The following is a 19,406-nucleotide window of genomic DNA, read 5'->3' as shown; positions in this document are numbered from 1 at the left end:
CGGTTTAAAAGGTGACTGCTGCTGTAAAATCAGTTTGGCATCTCTGGAAAAGGCTATGTGGATGCTTCTTAACAGATGTAAATCAGGCTTAAGATAAATTTATCCTAAGTTGATTAGGAACTGATTAGAGCTAACGCAGAATAAGCCACTCCTTTTAAACTCCAGAGATGGCCCATATTTCACTTTAAATAATCAGTTTTAAAAGCCTTTTGATTTAAGTCTAAATCTTTACAGGAAAAACAAGGTTAGTTTCTTCCTCCCTGGATCTTCAGAGGGAGCAGAAATACTCTCTAAGAGTCTTTAACTCTACCAGGTTTGCCCTTCAGCTTGTAGGCTACTTCTGATAGTACTGATAGTAGAACTGATAATAGTTCTGATAGTAGTAGCCTGGTAGGAGCAGATGTATTTCTTTACATGCACTTGTGCTGTTGCAGGGAGATCCTATGAGCGTAGCTATTTTGGGCCTTATCTACAAGGGGAAGCATTATGGTAAATTGATGCAGATTACCGCAAAGTGCCTTGCTACCCCACTCTGCCTTTTCTCAAGGAGCAGCATTTGGTGTGTGAGTTGCGGGAAAACTAGTTCTCTGGAGAGAGTAATGGGGTTGTTCTTGCTACTTGCTTTAAAGTTCACACTGATGTGATGTATTTTAAACTGCTCAGCTTTCTGATAGCCCTTCATTTCTTCAGTTTTGCTTTGTGCAGCTGCTGGATCAGCTTTTCTGGGTTCTCTCTGCAGGTGCGCAGCCACGGCCTCACGCTGCGCTGCCTCTTCTGTGAAGTACTGACGAATACCCAGGAGCAGAGTGCTTAGTGCTGGCAGTCACTGGAATAAACTTGAAGCTGTTGCACCAAATAATGAAATGAGATGCTCTTTAAGTCAGCCTTAAGACCAGAACAAGTGCATTGACAAATGCTTGTCTTTCTGGCATGCTTTTGTGCTGGCACTATTAAAAACAAATAAAAAACCCCCAAAGTAGAGCTCAAGCTCTACTAATTTAGCCCACAGCTACGTGCACAGCATCAGCAGACCTGCCAAACGCTGCCTTCGGCCCACATATGTGCCAAATCAGGAGGTCTTTGCTTATGCGCAGCGTCTATGTAGCCCTGCTTGGATTTGATTTGATTTGATTAGCAGGAGACTGAAAAGGCTGGCTTTTTTTTTAGGCAGTCGGCCTGAAAAGCGGAGGGGGAGCTCTAGTCGGGAGGAAGTTAAACTAAGTTTAACCCACCTTGCCCCCCAAAACTGCAGGCTGTGCTGCTGGAGCGAGGGGACGGACCTGCTCGCCGGGTGCTGCCGCCTCGGCGCCGCGTTTGCCGAGCTCTCTCCCCACCTAGCGGTACCGCTGCCCTCACCCGCTGCGACGCTCGCCCCCTCCACAGCGCGGCGTGGGGAGCGAGCGAAATGAAATCCAGCCGGCCAGATAAGCGTTATTGTTTTGAAGTGGCTTCAAAGAATGGGTGACAGCAAGGGTGCCTCGGCTGTGCTTGCCAAGAAAAGCCGAGCGCGCTGAAGTAGCCGGGAGCGGGGAAAGGGCCTGAATCAAAGCACACGGCATCTGAAAGCGTTCTGCTTTGTAATAGTTCGGCAGATTCTCTTGTGATGTCTTGGGATATGCGTTGCAAGGCAAAGAAAGACTGCTTTTCCTTCAGATTTTTATTTCTTATTAGTGTATTAACAAGAGAGGGGTAAGGGAAGAGGAATAAAGGTCCTGACCAAACGTAATGAAAGATATTCCCGATTGCCCTTTGTCTCTTCTGGCTCCGGCTCTTCAATGTTCCTATCTGCTGCTCTAGGCCTGAAAGCATCCCATTGTAATATATTGTGGAGGTGCAACTCTGAAACACAGTAAGAAGTACTTGGGTGCGCTTCATGTCCCCGGCGCTGCAGGAAGGCTGTCTGCCTGCGTTGCGGCCCGGCCCTTGCAGCAGGTTTCGGCGAGCGGTAGGTCCTCCGGGGCATGCCCAGCACCGCCGCCCGCCCGCGTGACTGTTTCGCCAGGCGCTCCGCGTGCACCTAAGAGCTCTCCGCGCCACCGCCCCGCCCCGCCGCGGCTTCTCCTTTCCGCGCCCGCCCGCGCCGCGCCGGCGGAGCCGCACTTCCCGCGTGGAGGTGACGTGGGCGGGAGGGAGGCCGGGCTCCAGCGACAGCGGCGCAAGATGGCGGCCACCACGGGTGCGGGTGAGCGGGCGCCGGGGCCGCGCCGCGGGCCGGGGGGCGCCCGCCGGGGGTCGCGAGCCGCCGCTCCTCGCCGCGGGGGCGGCCCCAGCCCCGGCCTGGGGGGCGGCGGCGGCGGCCTGGCGGGCTGCCGGGAGCCGGGACGTGCCGGCTGGGTGTGTCGGGGCTGAGGGGCGGCGGCGGCGGGCGCTAGGCCGGGAGGGGCGCGGGCGGCGGGCCGCCGGCGGCGGGCCGGGCTGGGGGGCGGCGGGGCCCGGCGGTGCCCCGGCCGGCAGGGCAGGGGGTGCCGGCCCCGGCCCTGGCCTGGGGCCGGCGGGGCCCGCGGCGGCGAAGCCTCCGCCCGTCGGTGCGGGAGGGGGGGCGCGGGGAGCCGCCCGGCGGCCTCGGCCGTGAGGGGACGCGGGGGAAGGGGGCGGCGGCCGCCGGGCGCTGCGCATCCCCTGCTGCCCCCCGGCCCCGGCCTCGGCCCCGTCCGCGCCGCTCTCCCCGTTCGTTGGGCCGCGACCTGGTGAGCTGCTGGGATGAAATTAGTTTGTTTTTCCTGTGTTCTTTTCAATAGTAGCTTTCCCTAGGTTGCCCTTCACCTTCAGGACGTAGCTCCCTTGTCAGGGCAAGCACGCTGGAGAAGTTAGGCTTTTCTCCCCTTTCCAAATAGCTCGTCGCTTGCTTTGACTAGTTAGGCAATCCTGTCTTTATATTTGTCATTACGTGCTGAAACAGAAAGGCTGCGACTAGATTTCGAATGTTTTTTTTTTTTCTGCTGACATCATCTGATTAACTTCTTCAGATTGAATAAAACAGTTTCACTTCTGTTTAGCCAGTTTCACTTTCCTGTTCTCCTTGCTCAGTACAGGGTTTCAAATGTTACATGGTAATGCTTGTTTTTTAAATCGCTTCTTTTGAAGTTTAAATATGAGTATCATCATAGGACTCCTTTTGGAGATTCAACAAAAATATTCTGGAATCTTTTTCTTAGGACAGGTCTTTATTGATGACTTTTCAACTTTTAAGAATAATTGCAGTAATGCAAATAATTCTTAGTAATCAGGATTATAAAAACTTGCTTGAAATGTGTGGCTACTGGCTTAAGAATTGTACATCATGAATCTATGTTTAAAAGTCTGCATGACTATGAAGTGTTGGAAAACGTGATAAAACGCACAAAACTGTAATGGAGCCTTCTCATCCTCTTATGTCATGTTATTCTGGTTACCGTATCTTCTCAATGATCCCATCAAGCTGCTGACTTTTCATTTATGTTTGGCTGGAAGAAGAAGACAAATATTTTTCTTTTTAAGCCAACGCAACTTGCTGAATTAATTGTCTGGGTGATCATTTTGGGGTTTGTGTGGAAAGAGTCTGGAACTGCGGTGATGAAGTCCAAAGCAAGTCTTACTGCACAACTTTCCTTTTGTCCTGAGCAGTCTTAACTGACAACATCCATTGAGATAAGCTGTAGTTCACCATCATCTGCTAGCCACATTGTGTTCTTGGATTACTTCCTACTTTCTCGTGGATTTCTAAAAGCTGTCTTGTGTCTCCAGTATTGGAAGCAAGAAGCAATACACAGCCAGGTAGATGTGAACAGGTGCCTCGGTTTCTTACCCCTGCAGCATAGGCACCTGACAACTGCTGTACTTCAGCTGCTGATGAGATCCTCTGTGCTTTTTAGCTACTTATGACAAAAAATGTGAAAATTGATGTGTGACTTCAAAAAATGTGTTGCAGCAACACTGAACTTTGCAGTAAACCCTAAATTCAGCATTGGTGATGTAAGCCCTAGAGCTTTGTCCAGCTGTAAATCATAGGCTGTCCTACCGGCAATGGGCTGCTTTATCTTGTTGCGCCAGTGAAGTATGGAGATTGTTCTTTTTCAATGAAGAGAACAGTATTGTGTCCAGTTATTTGTAGTGGTGGTGACACTGCAATGCAGTTGGTATAGTTCCTTCCTGACACTGTACTGAAGGTATTGCCTAACATGTATACAAAGAGCTTGGAAGTGGCACTTTTTTCCCCCACTACTCATTGATTCACTGTGGGGGTTTGGGCGAGTAACTTAATATCTTCATTAAGTAATTGTAAAACAGATTTTGCTAATACTTGCTTCATGAAATCTTTAGTGCGTTCATGTTTGTTGTAAAGCGCTCGGATATGTTTGGTATTGTAAGTTTGTGGTGGTTCTGGAAAGGAGCTCAAACAGCAGAAGGTCGTTGAGTTCCTAATGAAAAATATTCAATCTTTCTTTAAAAACAATTACTGACCCAGAGGAAGAAATGGTAGCAGGTATTGTCCCCATAAGTTAAAAAGGCCATAGGGCTGATCCTGGGTGTTAGATAGGTAAGCGTTATATCTGTGCGTGACTAATGGGTAGAAATAATTAAGGGGGGGAACCCCTCACTGTGAATAAATGGTATGAGGTAAGGTCTGCCAGTATGATTTGTATAGAGGAGAATTCTGTGTCACTGATCATGTGTGGTTTTCTTTTTCTTTTTTTTCCCCGATAAATATGTGAACAAAAATAAAAGGATGACTTTAATCTTTCTAATAAGGCTCTTGACAAGAGACTACAAAGACCTCAAACTGTAAGAGTATGTCTGTCCTTCAGACTGAAATGTCATGTAGGAATGCTCAGCTGGCTCAGATAGCAGAAACGATCTAGCTGAGACATCAAGGGTTCCTCGGAGGCAAATATGCGCTGTTGCTCAGCAGGGAGGTTGGGCTCTATGGAGCTCTGTTGTGTTGCAGTTGGACTACAAGAGTGAGCTCCTGCATCTCTGTTGTGCAGATGCCAGTACTATTGTGTCCTAGTCACAGTGGAAGGATAAAGTAATGGTAATGGTTCAGAAAACTGGACGAGATGTACCTGGATGAAAGTGAGGAAAAACAGGATTCCACGGGCCAAGTTTAATGCCCTTGTTTAACCCCCTGTTCTATTGTAGGTGTGTTTGGGTGGTGTCTTCTATGTCCGTGGTAAGCACTACATTTACTAACAGCCTCAAAGAACTGAGCACTAAAATAATTTGCCCAGATTAAAGTTATTCAAAGTCAGAGGAATTTGAAGAACTTCAGAAGGACAAATCATTAGTTGAATGGGCATGATAGTAATACGCATGGCTTAATATTGCTAATGGAGAGAAAAGCATGGGCTGCTTTTAATACGGTATGTTAAAAGTATATATTTATAATTCTTGGGCGACCCATAACATCACTGTTAACACTAAGCAACTTATGAAAAGCACAAGAAATGTTAGAATGCATAAGAAACCAGATATTGAAGAATATAGAAGTAACGCTCCATAAATGCCTCGTGGTATCTCCTTTGGAATATGCTGCATACAATATTCGTTGTCATCTCAAAATAAATGCTGGCAGCCACCGAGTCCTCTCCAATTCTGTAATTAAAATAGCTAACGATGTGGGAAAAGTGTTTGAAGAGAAACTGGGAAGATCAATTATGCCATATTAAGAGGGAATATAAGAGCGCAGGAAATAACAGGTGCCGATAGAGTTGATTTCAGAGCTTCTCTGTCTTGCAGTGCAATAATACAGTAAACTAAATAGGTAAATAATTCAAAACTCTTACAAGAATATACTCTGAATATATTCGTATGTAGTTATATAAATTATATATTTGAAAATGCTGTTCTGACCTAGAATTTAAGAAGATTCATTAAATTATTAAACGTGTAATAAAGATAATAGAAGTTACAGTACTGACAAATTCTGCAAGATATATTAGAGTTTGGATTTTCGGATTTTAATGGAATTTTTAACTATTGCAAGCAAGATGAAATACAGTATCAGGTTATTTGTTTCTGCCTAGGGATCGTTTTGTGCGCTTTCCTCCAAAGCCTGACCTCTGCCAGTGGCAGACTCAAGGTGCTGGATGGTTCGCCTGCTGTGGCTGAGCTCGGGCAGTTCCCCTTTTGAGCTTACAGGCTACTTGCTGTTAAACTGATGTGAAGCTGTTAAACGGAAATCCTGTACTGAATAGGTAACTGTGCCTTAATGTGTCATTGTGAAGATATGCTTTTTGAAGCTTATTTTAAAATCAGTGAAGCTACTTGTGCATTCACTTTTAGATGGACAGAATGAATTTAGGAAAACCTAGTGATACTTTGTGAGTAGAAGAGACAGCTGGGAGGAGAGCACTGAACTCTTGGTCAGGAACAATGGTTTCTATTCACAATGTAAAAAGGAAATTTTTTTTTTTCCCAGGTCAGATTTAGTGTAAATATTTCATCCAAGATACTTGTTCAGGTTGACTTATTTCCTAGAGTAAACTCTAGCTGAGCTGGTAGTGTTTTGCCTTTAGGCTGTGATACCAGCCACGGAACACATCTCATTTTAACTGTTCGAACTTGTGCTGCTGGGGAGCTTTATTTAACTTGAGACCTTGATGGTAATGCCGGTCGGCCTCAGATGTTTCAAAGCAATCCCTTTACGAGAAAGGTGTTTAAAGCCTTCAAATACAGAACTGGAGTAGAGTTCTAGCTGATATGCAACAAAAAATGCTTTAAGTTTTGTTTCGGGTGCTCAGGAAGTTATTTTGGATGTGCTAAAATGCCTTAGTACCTGACTGCATTGTGAGAGTAGAAATCACGAATGCAAAGACGGCACAAGAAATGTGAGGTTCCTGTTTCCTGAAAGCTTTTGTGACAACAGCTGAAAGCCTTTTATTGGGCTTTATATAGTACAGCACCTCAGAAGCTTTGTGCAATTTTGACAATGAATGATTTTTAGGTTTTTTTTTTTTTTTTAACAATTGTTTAAGGGTTAGCTACCAAATTTTAAACAGTTCTGGTCTCTGCAAAGAGATCAGAAATATATTGGGAAAGGTATAATTAAGGCTGAATACCACGTGTACAGAAACAAGCAACAGAAAATACTTTAATGTGTTTAGGTAACAGAGACATTTAAAGTTGTTGGACTTTTCTTGAATTAGTGTAAATCGGGAACTGGTACTGAAAGCAGAGTTAAAATTGGTCTGAAAGCCCAGAATATGATAAATTTCCCCTTAAAATTGTATAAAGCGACCTTCAGTAACAAGACAGTTCTTTTAGAGCCTCTAGCTACTAAAGTGTATTTTCTGCATGCTTTTCTTAGGTGTTCTGTGGGTTTTATGCTTTATTCCTCAAGAGAAATGCTTGTACTCTAATTTCATTGGAGAAAGGAAAGATACAAATGTATTTCTGAAGTTTTTGTGAGCAAGATTTATATTCTGATACTGCTGAAAAAGATTCAGTTGAAGGATCTATCCTCAAAAGAATATTGTCCAGTTTATTTCACTGGGTTTTACTTGTGCTATTTGCAACTGGATATGCAGTTTCTAAATTTGGGATTACTTCCACTATATAACTGGAAAAAATAAAAGAATAAAAATTATGATCTCTTAGAAAATATTATTCTCAGGTTGTTTGAAATATATAATCTATTTCCTATGAATGAATAAATATAAGATGACAAAAATCACCTCAGACTGGTAAGATAATTTCTAAAACTATTGTCAGACACAGTCAATTGTGTGTCTGTGTATCTTTAGTTGTGCCTGATATCAAGTGAATCTGGGCGTGCTTTAAAAATCTTCAAAAATCCAAGCTGACATTCAGCTGTCTCCAAGTAATAATTCTGTCCTTTCCTAATGCAAAACTGTAGTAATAAGATTCTGACCAAAAATAAGTCAAACTCCTTTTGTCCTTAACTCAGTTTGTTGTCACGGTCATGCCAATCTTTGTTTAGAAAACACCTTAGTTTCTGAGGTGCCTTGATAGAGAATGCTCATCGGTGACACGTAGTGCGGCAGGGTCGGTATCTGAGATTTTGAACAGCAAAACAAAAGGTCCTGATTCTCTTTGAAGGCTTAAGGCTCTGTCACCTAAAACCTAGCAGTTTCTTAACTGTGACTTTAAATTCTGTAGATTTCAGATGTATTTGCTTTCTGGAAAAGTAAGTCTGTGATTTGTCTTTGTTTTCTAGCTTACCGTAAAAATAAAGTTTCATGAACATTTTTGGAAACCTCGTGAACTAGTAGTGTCTCCAGGGTTGGGAGTCCATGTATGCAAGCTTCCTAAAAGATTAACTTTCATAGAGCGTGCACAAATGTATGCAATTGGAGGTATTATACCGTCAGTACTGCTGTAATTAAGCTTCCATAGGTTTGCTGTTGTGATTAGTAGTAAATTTCTGTCTCCTTGTACGCATAAATGTTTATACTGTTATTTCTAGGAGTATTTTTGTGAGGTCAGCCAAGCAGTAAGTGAAGCGATTATCTAGATGTAACTGTATGTTTGTATCATGAATGAAGTAGCTATTTCAGAGTCTGCTCAGCCCTTAGCAAGGGCTAAATTGAAATGCATAACCTAAAGTATTTTTGACAACTTGATTACTTTCTAATTGCTTGTTACTTTATTTAGGTTTTCTCGTGTTAAACGAAGGACTCGTAGAAAAAACAGGTTTGTTTCATTACTATCTTGAAAGTCCCCCTTACTACGCTAAAAGGATTATGCAAGGTATTTATTGGGGTTTGCTGTGGGGGGAGATGAGACGCAGTTGACTTGCGGTTGTGTCAGCTGACGTAGGATATATCTTGTCGCAGAAGCGGCCCTGCTGTAGCCATGCGAGCGGCTTGGCAAATGCTGTGTGTGTGTTGAGCAGGTCAAATCACTTTCTAGGAAGTCTGGTGAACAGCAAACACAATGGTATGTTTACATATGACCACAAGGGATAAAGTTTGTATGATTTGTGAAGTTCAGGTCTGGGCAGGATGTGGGAACTGACCGGTGTCGGCTCCCAGGCCACTGCAAATTGACAGGCGTCTGCGTTAGGTTAAAGGCGTAACGCAGCTTTCCAGGCTGCCCAGAGGCATCAGTCTGGTCAGTTATTCTGCCTTGCTTAAGGGTAGGTTGTTCAGAGATGAGTTAAGTCACTTATAATCACACGGCTGTATTCTTGTATGTGTATATGTATGGTTTTCTCCCTGTTGTCTCCTCCCTGGACACGTCCTCAAAGGATTCTGATTTTGTCGTCGATGCAACTCTCTGAACTTGCCTTGTGTTGTGGGTGAGGCGCGAGTCTTCCATGTTATGCTTTTGAGTTTTAGCATATGGACAAAACATTTTTAGAAGGCAAGGATGTTATTAGACGGGGTGACTTGATTGTGAAGTGATCCACCATCTCCCATACTAATTTTATTGTTTTGTGAAGAGCATGGAAATTCAAATTTAAATACTTTTTTTTGCAGCTCTTTGCTACTGATGTTCCTGTAGTGCTCATAAGTAAGCGGTTGCTGTAAAATTAATAAGTATTTATGTTAACTTTTCCTGGGTGATAGGAGCCACTGTATGATATGACTAGCCAGTTTTCTGTAGACCTCAGCCCTGTCTGAGAGCTCTAAAATCCTTTATGAATGTTTTATGGCTCTGATTCATTCTGAATCAGAGCAGCTGTATCTTGGAAAAGCTCTGAAACAAAGTTGCCTTCTGTTCCTGTAAAGATTGCAAAGGCAAGCCTGGCTCTAGTAAGGAAATGTCAGAATTAAGACTGCCTTTCAGTCTTATTGCAGCCGCATTGAACATACACGTGATGATGTAATTTTTAATTACATGATCACAAATTGTTTTCTTCACACAGGTTTCCTGCCTTATTCAGTGGACAGACTGCTTGATATTCAGTATAAAGGGTAGTTGATTTTTTTTTTTTTCCCTTCATCAATGTGTGTCTGTTTACCGTAAACCATCCAGTACTTCCATGGTGTTGTTGCTTCCTCCTAGGTCCTTACCTGCAAGTCTCAGTAAGTTATTTCCATACCACTGATGGATATGAAGTGGTATTATGGAGTACTGAAATGGAGGAAGACTAAAATCACACTTCTTAAGCATCACAGTGTTGTGGTTCAAAAGTGTTAGTATTTTTTTGGTAACGTTACATATTCGAGGCTTGGATTCCAAGCCAACTCTCAAGTTGGATTTCTAATAGTAGCCACTTAAGGGTTTTTTTTCGCAGTGTGACTTGCATTGTCTAAGAGATTTTCTTTCTGAATCAAAGATAGCATCCCACTCTTTAGAAGGACATTCATTTGTCCTTGATTGTCCATTTTCTTTCTGTAGTTGCCTGCTTCCTTCACAATACACCAGCAGACAAGGCTGCAGTCCAGACAGCAGCTTCACTCATTGCACAGCCATGACTCATTCCCACTCACCAACTCTCCCATGCACAGGTTGAAGCAGAAATTGTGAAATAAGTGGTATGTGAATGTGTAACTAAAGATGACATCTTGTCCTTCAACTCATACTCCATCTGTTTCTCTTGTCCCCCAGCTCTCTAAACCTCTCTGTTGGTGTTAGACTGCTCTCTTCTCTGCTTCTCCTAACTGCAGCATGGGGAGCCTTGGGATTGTAATTAAACATGGGGTGGCTAATCTGTCATAACTCAAGTATGAACTGCATACGTGAACCTTTATATGCCCAAGGCACACAAGATAAGATACATACTGCATATTTTTGAGACTTACAGGGAAGAGAAACGCTGGGATTTTTCATGCAGGGGAAATGGCTATGGTACCTAAAAGGTCCTGTTACTGCATTGGGTTTGGGACTGTAGTTGCAGCTCAGTTCTTGGTCAGTCTTACAGTGATGGCTTCACAAGCCCTGACTGACTCATTTCCTTTCACAGCCGCAGATTTGTATTACTCGACAGCCATGGTAACAGCACAGTCTCGCTAGTAGTTAAAGAACATAGATTTGGCATGGAGTTGCATTTGAGCTGTGCTTAGCAGCCCCAAATAAATCTGGTTTGATATAGCTAGTTCAGTTCTGGTGTCTTGTAATGCCCGTTTTCTAATTCTGAGTTTCTGTCCATACTGTTGCTGCAACTGTGTTATTGAATGACATTTCCCCAGAATATTCTTGAACGTGATGTTTTAGATGTATATCAAACTGTTCAACAGACTAATTTCATTAGTAACCTGCTTTTTTGATTTCTCTCCCTTGCTTTGTAGTGAATGAAATTTAGGCAACGCTCTTGATTCCACAGCAAAATCAGCATTGGCATTTACTTTCTTTAGGTCACCAATATATTTAAAAGGGATTTTAAAGGCACCAGAGTTACAGATTTTTAAGCTTTGCTGCATTGCACGAAGCCTTAGACCCTTTATATTTTTCGCACTGTGAAGCAGCTACAGAGATGATTGTTGAAGCTCTTACTTGGTCTCTTACTAACATCCTCTACTTGTGGAATCCCATGAATACTAGAAGAGCTTACTTCTTACAGAGAACACTTCATACCCTTGAAGGCTAATTTTCCGTTCTTTTTCCGTTGCACTAAATAAGTGACGATGGAAGACGTTAGTTACGATTTTCTGTTATGTTATGTAATGGTGAATAGTTAACTTTGTATTATTGGGGGAAAAAAAAAAAGAATCCAAACCCAAAACTCAATCTCTTCTGTATGTCAGGTGAAAATAACTCCATTACATGTAATTATCCTGATGATGATTGTTTCTTTTGATTTTAAAAAAATAACCTACTTCACATGGATACTTTGAAGGAGAGGCGGCGACACAGAATGCATTTATGTTCTGTCATGGTTTGGGAGTGGATGCCCTGAAGAATGAATAATTAAGTCCTATATGGCCTGGGCTCAAGATCCTTCTCCACCCCTGAGTTAGTGTGTGACCTTGAATATATCATTTAAGCTCTCTATGCCATTGCTTTCCAATGATACAACAGGAATAAGCAAATTCCCTGATTTGCTGTGTTTCGAGGATAATGTGCTAACAATTATGAAGTCATCAAATCATTTGATAATGGAGGTCATAAGTACAGAAGACACTATTGCTACTGATGAAGCCACTTAAATTAACTTCAGATTAAGGTACTGGTGTTACAGGACTGGCTTATTTGCTTTCAATGATACTATTAAAAGCTTTGAGAAAGCTGAATTATGTCAAGCCCCTCACGGTGTCATTTTGTAGAATCTTGTAAATTTTCATACTGTAGATCATACAGAGAAGTACTAATTAGAGCTCCATAGTAGTGTGTTTATCTCTGAACGGGTAGAGAGATTTTTCTTTCATTTTACTGCATGCCGTAATATGTGGCCTGTCAACCTTCTAGCATATTTAATTATGGAATAGCTTGATATTGCTTGAAAAATCAAGCTAATTGTAAGGGTATCTTCTTCGTACTGTTGAAGTATTGTCATTTAGAAGTAATAGTATTAATTTTTCTTCACCCCAAATGTTTTCTATAGGATTACCAAAAATATCAGACAAAATACTTAACTTTATTTCTCTGTTGGTTTTCTCAAATCAAGGTGTTTTTCTGATTATTTTTAGGAGTAAAAGTTCCTCGTAATTTTCGTCTGTTGGAAGAACTTGAAGAAGGTCAAAAAGGAGTAGGTGATGGGACAGTTAGCTGGGGTCTTGAAGATGATGAAGATATGACACTCACAAGATGGACAGGAATGATTATTGGGCCTCCAAGAGTAAGCATCCACTTAAATATTAAAATACTAGTGTGACTTAATTCTATTTTCTTCCCCTTTTCCTCTTCTTACTCTAACCAATGAAATAGAAAGCAATAAATAAGTGGAAAAACACTTTAGCAAGTGATTTATGTTTAAGGTTCAACTGGCATGTGTATAATATTGGGTTTCTATATGTCTTTTTGCTTATTACTTCAAATATTGTTAGTACCTTTCTGTGGTTAGTTCTGTTATATGTCTGCTTTATATTTACAGATTCATTAAGACATAACTTTTGAGATTCCAGGATTCTAGTATCCTGTACTCTTGAATACAGCAAGGTTTAAAATCCTTCGGCTAGTGAGATAACATATGGAGCTAATGTAGGTAAAACATGGATGTTTTGTTCAGTACTGCTAGTCTTTCTGCTGTTTCTTGTTGAATTTACGAGTTTGTTTTTATTGCAGCAGTATGGACTTGCTCTTCTAGAGTTTCAGCTAACTTGGGAAACTCAAATTTTAGTGAATTAAATTACTTCTCTCTTCTCTTCCAAAGTACCTTTTTATAATGCTTCCTTGGCCTTTGTGATAGTATTGTTGTGTGCTCGCTCACTCGCGCTCGCTCTCTCTCTCTCTTCCCCCCCCCACCTCTTCTCTCTCCCCACTCTCCAACCCCACTGAATTGTGGGTCTTTACCCTACGATTGTGAACTTCAGGAGCTAATTGTGCGTTGTATGTATACATGTATTTAAAAACAAAACTTGTCCCAAGTCTTCAGTTTCACTGTGTGTATCTGTTTTGTTTTCTTACAATCTTTACCATGAAATGTGAGTACCCTATTCTCCTTCCCATAATGCTGTGTGTTATCTTCTATATCTGGCCTCAGTATCATTTCTAAATAATTCCAGTGTTCTAAACCTGGTGTGGAAATCGTTACAAACCTTTAATCATGCTACTGCCATGTGTGTTTCCATTCTATCAATTGCCTTTTCTGACAACAGATGAGGTTGTATAAGAAATTTATATTACAGTGATATTACATGTGCAATAGTGTCTATCTCATCCAGAAATGTTGTTTGCTTCTTATCTGCCATTGTTAATGTCTCCCCATGTGTGATCATTTCATTTGTTTACGGTATGCCCAAATTGTTTTCCAGAATGACATTTGATTTTAGAACCTCAGGAGAGTTTTAGTGAGCCTGCATCAAGATTATGAAGAAAGCTCACTGTGCACATACACCTTAGGCAAAATTCAAGCAAATTTGAAATTAATTTAAAAATTTGAATTGAAACTGAAATGTGCAAATAGGTATACACTGACTTAGCAGTAATAGAAATCTGTAGTTCATGTCATACTGCCAGCCCGGGCTAGACGACTATCACAGAAGATTGTTCAGCTGTGCCTCTTCTGTCTTTCTGACACGCTAATAAGTATAGATTTTTTTTTTCCCCCTCCCCCAAAAGTATGTTGGCTTCTTGAATTGAGCTTATTGCTTGAAAGCAACAGCTTATATTAAAAGAGATTCTGGAAACTTTCAGTCATTCTTGTTTGCTAGATGGTTGTTCTGTTTTGAGAACTGTTCCTACTCAGTTATATTATTACCATTTTTTTTTCTTAATAGGATGTGAGAAATGCTGGTTGTGGAAAAAAAATTCAAAACCCTGTTTCCTCCTGGGTGGAAAATAGTCATATTTGTAGCAGGTGGAAGAATCTTTTATTGGGCACCATGGAGGGAAAACTGAACAGTAGTGCAGAGTTAGATGTGTGCTGCTTCTCTGGACTGTCCCTGCTACCATACATGGAAGCATGCTTCTCCTTCCCAGACTTTGTGCGGATGGTTTTGCAGCCAGTGATTCATCGTGTTTACACAAGCTATTTAAAAACAGTGGCACTGTCAAAACTTCAGCTTTGTCTGCACATACTTTGTTGGCTATAGACATGTGCGTGGTCAGACTTTCCATTCACTAGTCTTATGTGACGGTTATTTGCACGGAGCCTAAAAACCTGCACGAACCTCTGTGGTGTTAATTGCCCTGCGCACAAGCGTAGTCAGGGACTCTGCCAAGAGACCTGGCCAGTACCAGGAAGCCCAGGCGGAGCTGATGTGATTTTCCTCTCAACTTTGCAGTAGCATTCAGTCTGCTGCTGTCCCGTCTTGGTATCTGGAAGTGGGTCTTGCTGAGGTGCTGGAGAAGCCACTCTGGTGGAGTGACCACTGGGTGTCACTGCTAGCTGGGTGCTGGTCACTTGTTGAGGGGCTACAGACCAGTTTAAGACCTCTTTATCTCCAGAAAGAGAGGCAAAGCAACTGAATTGGGAAGCCAATTCTTGTTTTATGTAGCGTTTTGCATCAAAATGCTCATAAATATTAAAAGGGAAAATAAAGATGATGTTCGGGGCATAATGGGCCCTTGCAAGGGATTGCACTGAGTTTTATATGAGGGAGAAGTTTGTGTGCCTTAGGCTACTCCCTTTGTTTAAGGTGCTAGCAGAGCCCTACTGCTCTGCTGCAATTGGAGATAGGAACTATTTTCTGTTTCTGGGCTTCTGAGCTCTCGCATTAGCCCTGCCTGCGATTTTTGCTCTTGATCACTGCCTGGGCAGTTTAATAGTCGTTGCAATGTCGACGGTCCAGGAAATGGTGTCAGAAACTCTGAATTTGGACAGCTTGTTTGCCTGAACTTCTTATGACAACCCTGTTGTGTGCTACTGTCTGCCTACGTTGCCCGGTTTAGTTGGTGCTCTGAGACAGACAGCTCTATATCAACACGTCAAAAATAGTAGTTTGCTGTATTCTCAGAATGCAGAACAACATTAACTGCTCTTGCTTCTTCTAATGACTCTTAAACATTGCAGAATCAATGTAGCCGTGTTACATTTAACTCTTTTCTGTACCTGTTGATTGATTAGTTAAAAGTTTGTGATTTCTGTTTCAACGGTTAAGCATAACAGAGTATTACTGCTGTGCAGACAAAGGGATAGTGCTGTTTGGGATCAGGATGTGCTGTTGAAATGTATTAAATTTTGGAGCATTCCTGTTCCTGACACCTGGTGTATTGAGTTATGACCAAAGAATATTTTTTAAGTGTAGTTTTGGGACAGCCTGAGTTTAGATGGTTGCCCAAGACTAGCTTGAAACTGCAGCCACAGCTTTAGCTATCTGATTATTAGTAAATTGTCAAAACGAAACTGCTTTATAAGGGTGGGTTGAAAAGTGGGTATCTGAACTATGTGGTTGTTAAGAAAAATAGTTTCAGTTAGTGAACCGGAAGCAATGTTGGTTTCATTCCTAATATGTAAATATGTTGGATGCTTAAGAGAGCAGTAGAATTTAATACCCTAAAGGCACAACACTTAAAACTTTCAAATATTACCAGAAACAACCCCAAAACAGAGGTAGCCAGAACAGCGTTTGAAATGGCTGCTCTTAGTTTAGTGGTTTTTGTATCCCTAAAACAACTACTGTTTTAAACAAATGATTCTTGGACTTCCTGATGTAATTGTTCTCCCCTCCTTTTTTTTCCCCCCCAGACAATTTATGAAAACAGAATATACAGCCTTAAAATAGAATGTGGGCCTAAGTATCCAGAAGCACCTCCATTTGTAAGATTTGTAACAAAAATTAATATGAATGGAGTAAATAGTTCTAATGGAGTGGTAAGTTTTTGGTTTTTATTCATTTTAACATGGTTTACACATGCAGCTTCAAATTAATGCTTTATTTTTTACTTGTAATTTGTTTAACTACCTATTGCTTGTCAGTACCATTTTCTTTGAGTAGAAGGGGGAGTGGGGTAGAAGGAAGGTATACAAGCCAAGTATATTCTGGAATAAAAATGTAGAATTGACTTTCTGTCAGTTTACAACTTGCACATAGTTCCAACCTGTGTGGATTTATTATGCTTTTAGGAAACCACATGCTTGCTTTCGCTTTCTTTTGTTTCTTCCACTTAGATTCCTTGTAGGATCTTTAGTTGGAGGGTGTGCGGTGGGTTAAGAGTATCACAGATACTGATTCTGACAGGAATGGTGTTTTTGTCTATTTTAGGTGGACCCCAGAGCCATATCAGTCCTAGCAAAATGGCAGAATTCTTATAGTATCAAAGTTGTTCTGCAAGAGCTTCGGCGTCTAATGATGTCTAAAGAAAATATGAAACTTCCTCAGCCACCTGAAGGACAATGTTACAGCAATTAATTAAAAAAAAAAAAAATCATGTTCCCCCCTTACTCAATTTAAGCTGTCTTCATTTTCCACAGTAGTAAATTTTCTAGATGCATCTTGTAGACCTCAAAATACTGGAAAGGAAGTTCCCATTCAAAGGAAGTTTTTCTTGAGATACTGTAAATGATACTAATTTTTTCATTTGAAATACAAGTTGTGCTATAACAAATAATCCTGTTGTGTAACCACTGTCCACATAGCTGAACTTCTGGTATCAGGAAAAGTCTATTTAAATTTATTACTGTCAAGACCAGTGTGGCACATCTAACTTAACTGTGAAAGCATACATCCCACAATCACCTTGCTGTGTGTCTGGCCTGGGTTTTTTCTTTCTGTCTTTTGCAATAGAGTCGAAGCTCAGGGCTATTTATTAGAGTAGACACAAAGGTTTTAGCTTCCAGTACTACACTGGGCTTTATGGACTACTAATGGGGATGTGTGCTAACCTCAGTCATCCCTCCCTTTGTGCTATCTCTAGTAAAGGCTGAATGTGACTGTGGTCATTTTTGTTTTTGTATTTTTTTTTTTTTTAAATGCCCTGATAATATGGGGCAAGCTTTCCTTCTTCCCTTTGGCCAAGGCGTAGATTGTATTTTTCTTCCTGGTCTCCCTCACCAGTAACGTGGGCTTTGGGTGAGGGATTCGGGGTTCTTTTAATCTCTTTTCTCTTCCCCTCTTTACAGTGGGGGTGCTGCTTTCTTTTTGCCCCTTTTTGTGACTCTTCTCACCCCTGGTCAGCAGGGGTAAGTGTTGGGGCAATAACTTGACCTGTTCCCTCATGCTTATCCGTTTTGGTTTTGCGACAAATTTAGTCTGCACCAGCCTGGGAAACGAGTATCTCTTCTGCTGGCAAACTTGGATTTCCCCTGCCCTCTGGCACTGCTGCCACACCGCCAAGCTGGCCACGGCTGATGTTATTAGATAGGCTTTTGACATGGCGAAAAGAGCAGTAATTTACCAGGATTGCTGAAATCTTCTGCTGCCAAACTTTAATGGGGAACCTGCACATAGAGATTCTAAATACACACTCCAGTTCAACTAGTTACATGTCAGTGCTTCAGATTGACCCAAGAATGTTAATTAACTAATGCACTTATCTTTTGCCCTTCTAAAGATGTGACAACCACAGACAAATCAAGTCAGCCTAGATTTTATTAGGATTCTTTAAGTTTTGGAAGAGAAAACGCTTCAATGAAGACTTTTGGGAAGTGGTGTATACAGCAGATTAAGGACCTTTCTTGGCTTTGCGTCCTGGCAAATCACTGCCTTTTCTGTTTTACTGTTTGGACCACTAATTGCTGAAATGTGGATGCAAGCTTAAATACAAACAACCTAATGTGTCCTCAGTTTTATGAAAAATTCAGTGTTTGTGTAAGGAAAAAAAAAAAGAAAAAAGAAAAATAAACACATTTTAAAGCAGCAGCTATCAAGTCAAAGAATAATTGATGTTTCCATTAACTTTTAAGGAAAATATTAGTTGTAAGGATTTAACATCCTCTGTAATTAAAGTTTAACATAACAGTATTCCATAAGCAGCCTTTTTATTGTATCAGACCATTGCCTGATTTTAATATAATAAAAAGTGTGCATTAATATTAGAAGGCTTTAATTGTATTTATGTTTAGGATTTTGATCCCTTGTGGAACTCTTGATTTGTTGGAAGTATCTTCCTGCAGATCATATTTAGTTAGCAGTAAAGTATGAAAACTGGTGGTGAAAGGCAATTGTCTTTACCCAGCTGCTGCTGCTGTGCCTTTCAAGCGTTCTGTGCAAAGGAGAATCCTTAGTTTTAGCTTAAACCTCAAGCAGACTCATACAGACTTGGCGGTTGGTAATGTTTCTGTGATAGTAAGGAACTGCTGAAATGAATTTCTAGATGTATTTGTGATCTGAAGGTACTCTTGTTGCAACGACCTTTATGTGCTGTAGTCCTTCAAAGGGAATCAAATCCGTGTACAACTGTACACGTGCTATATCGTCTGTCGGGTTAAAAGAGGAGCTTCACAGCCTGAAACTTTACCTATTTTTTTTCAAATCGTGAACTGTATGAAGCTGAACTTCTTCCCAAATCTGGATAAAAATGGGGCTGAGAAATTTTGACCTTTTCAGGTGTAGAGTGTCTCAATTAAAGAGGATTGCCCAAAGATACTTGTTGTGCATTCACTTCAAAATTTTGGTGAAAGAAGTTTCTTTCTGGGTGGAGGAATGTAAAAGGGGATGGCCTGTATTTGTGAAACTTAATGCTATCTTCTAGCCTAAAATATTTTTCAGTCGTTTAATAGCTCAGAGTATCTATGAAGACAATGTGACTGATACTTTGTCAACATCTTGTGTGTGTATTTATTTAAAGTAGCTTGACGTCTAAAAATGTTAAATGAGACTCGGAAGAAGGCTTGATAATTATAGTGCACTTCTTGAATATCTCTGTTTTTCAGAGCTGTTGTAAGAATGTCCTTGTCCTGTTCAGTAGGATGTGGTGCATGCTTGGCACCTTCCCCAACCTTTGTACTTCAAGTAATGGTTTTAAAACTCTTGAGATTGTCT

At 41.2% G+C, this 19,406-nt stretch overlaps 1 protein-coding gene across 1 annotated transcript in view; it reads left to right on the top strand.

Annotated features, from left to right (window-relative positions):
- Positions 1–18,457, top strand: part of LOC104150059 (plasmanylethanolamine desaturase 1) — a 43,043-nt gene extending 24,586 nt beyond the window's left edge. Inside the window, exons 6-8 of the mRNA XM_068912460.1 lie at positions 12,513–12,661; positions 16,172–16,297; positions 16,689–18,457. Of these exons, the coding sequence (XP_068768561.1) occupies positions 12,513–12,661; positions 16,172–16,297; positions 16,689–16,835 (422 nt within the window). The 3' untranslated portion in view covers positions 16,836–18,457. The remainder of the gene's footprint in view (positions 1–12,512; positions 12,662–16,171; positions 16,298–16,688) is intronic.
- Positions 18,458–19,406: the final 949 nt, after the last annotated feature.

The sequence above is a fragment of the Struthio camelus genome, chromosome 18, assembly GCF_040807025.1.
Source record: "Struthio camelus isolate bStrCam1 chromosome 18, bStrCam1.hap1, whole genome shotgun sequence".
NCBI classification, from domain to species: domain Eukaryota; kingdom Metazoa; phylum Chordata; class Aves; order Struthioniformes; family Struthionidae; genus Struthio; species Struthio camelus.
This window is presented reverse-complemented; position numbering and strand designations above follow the sequence as displayed.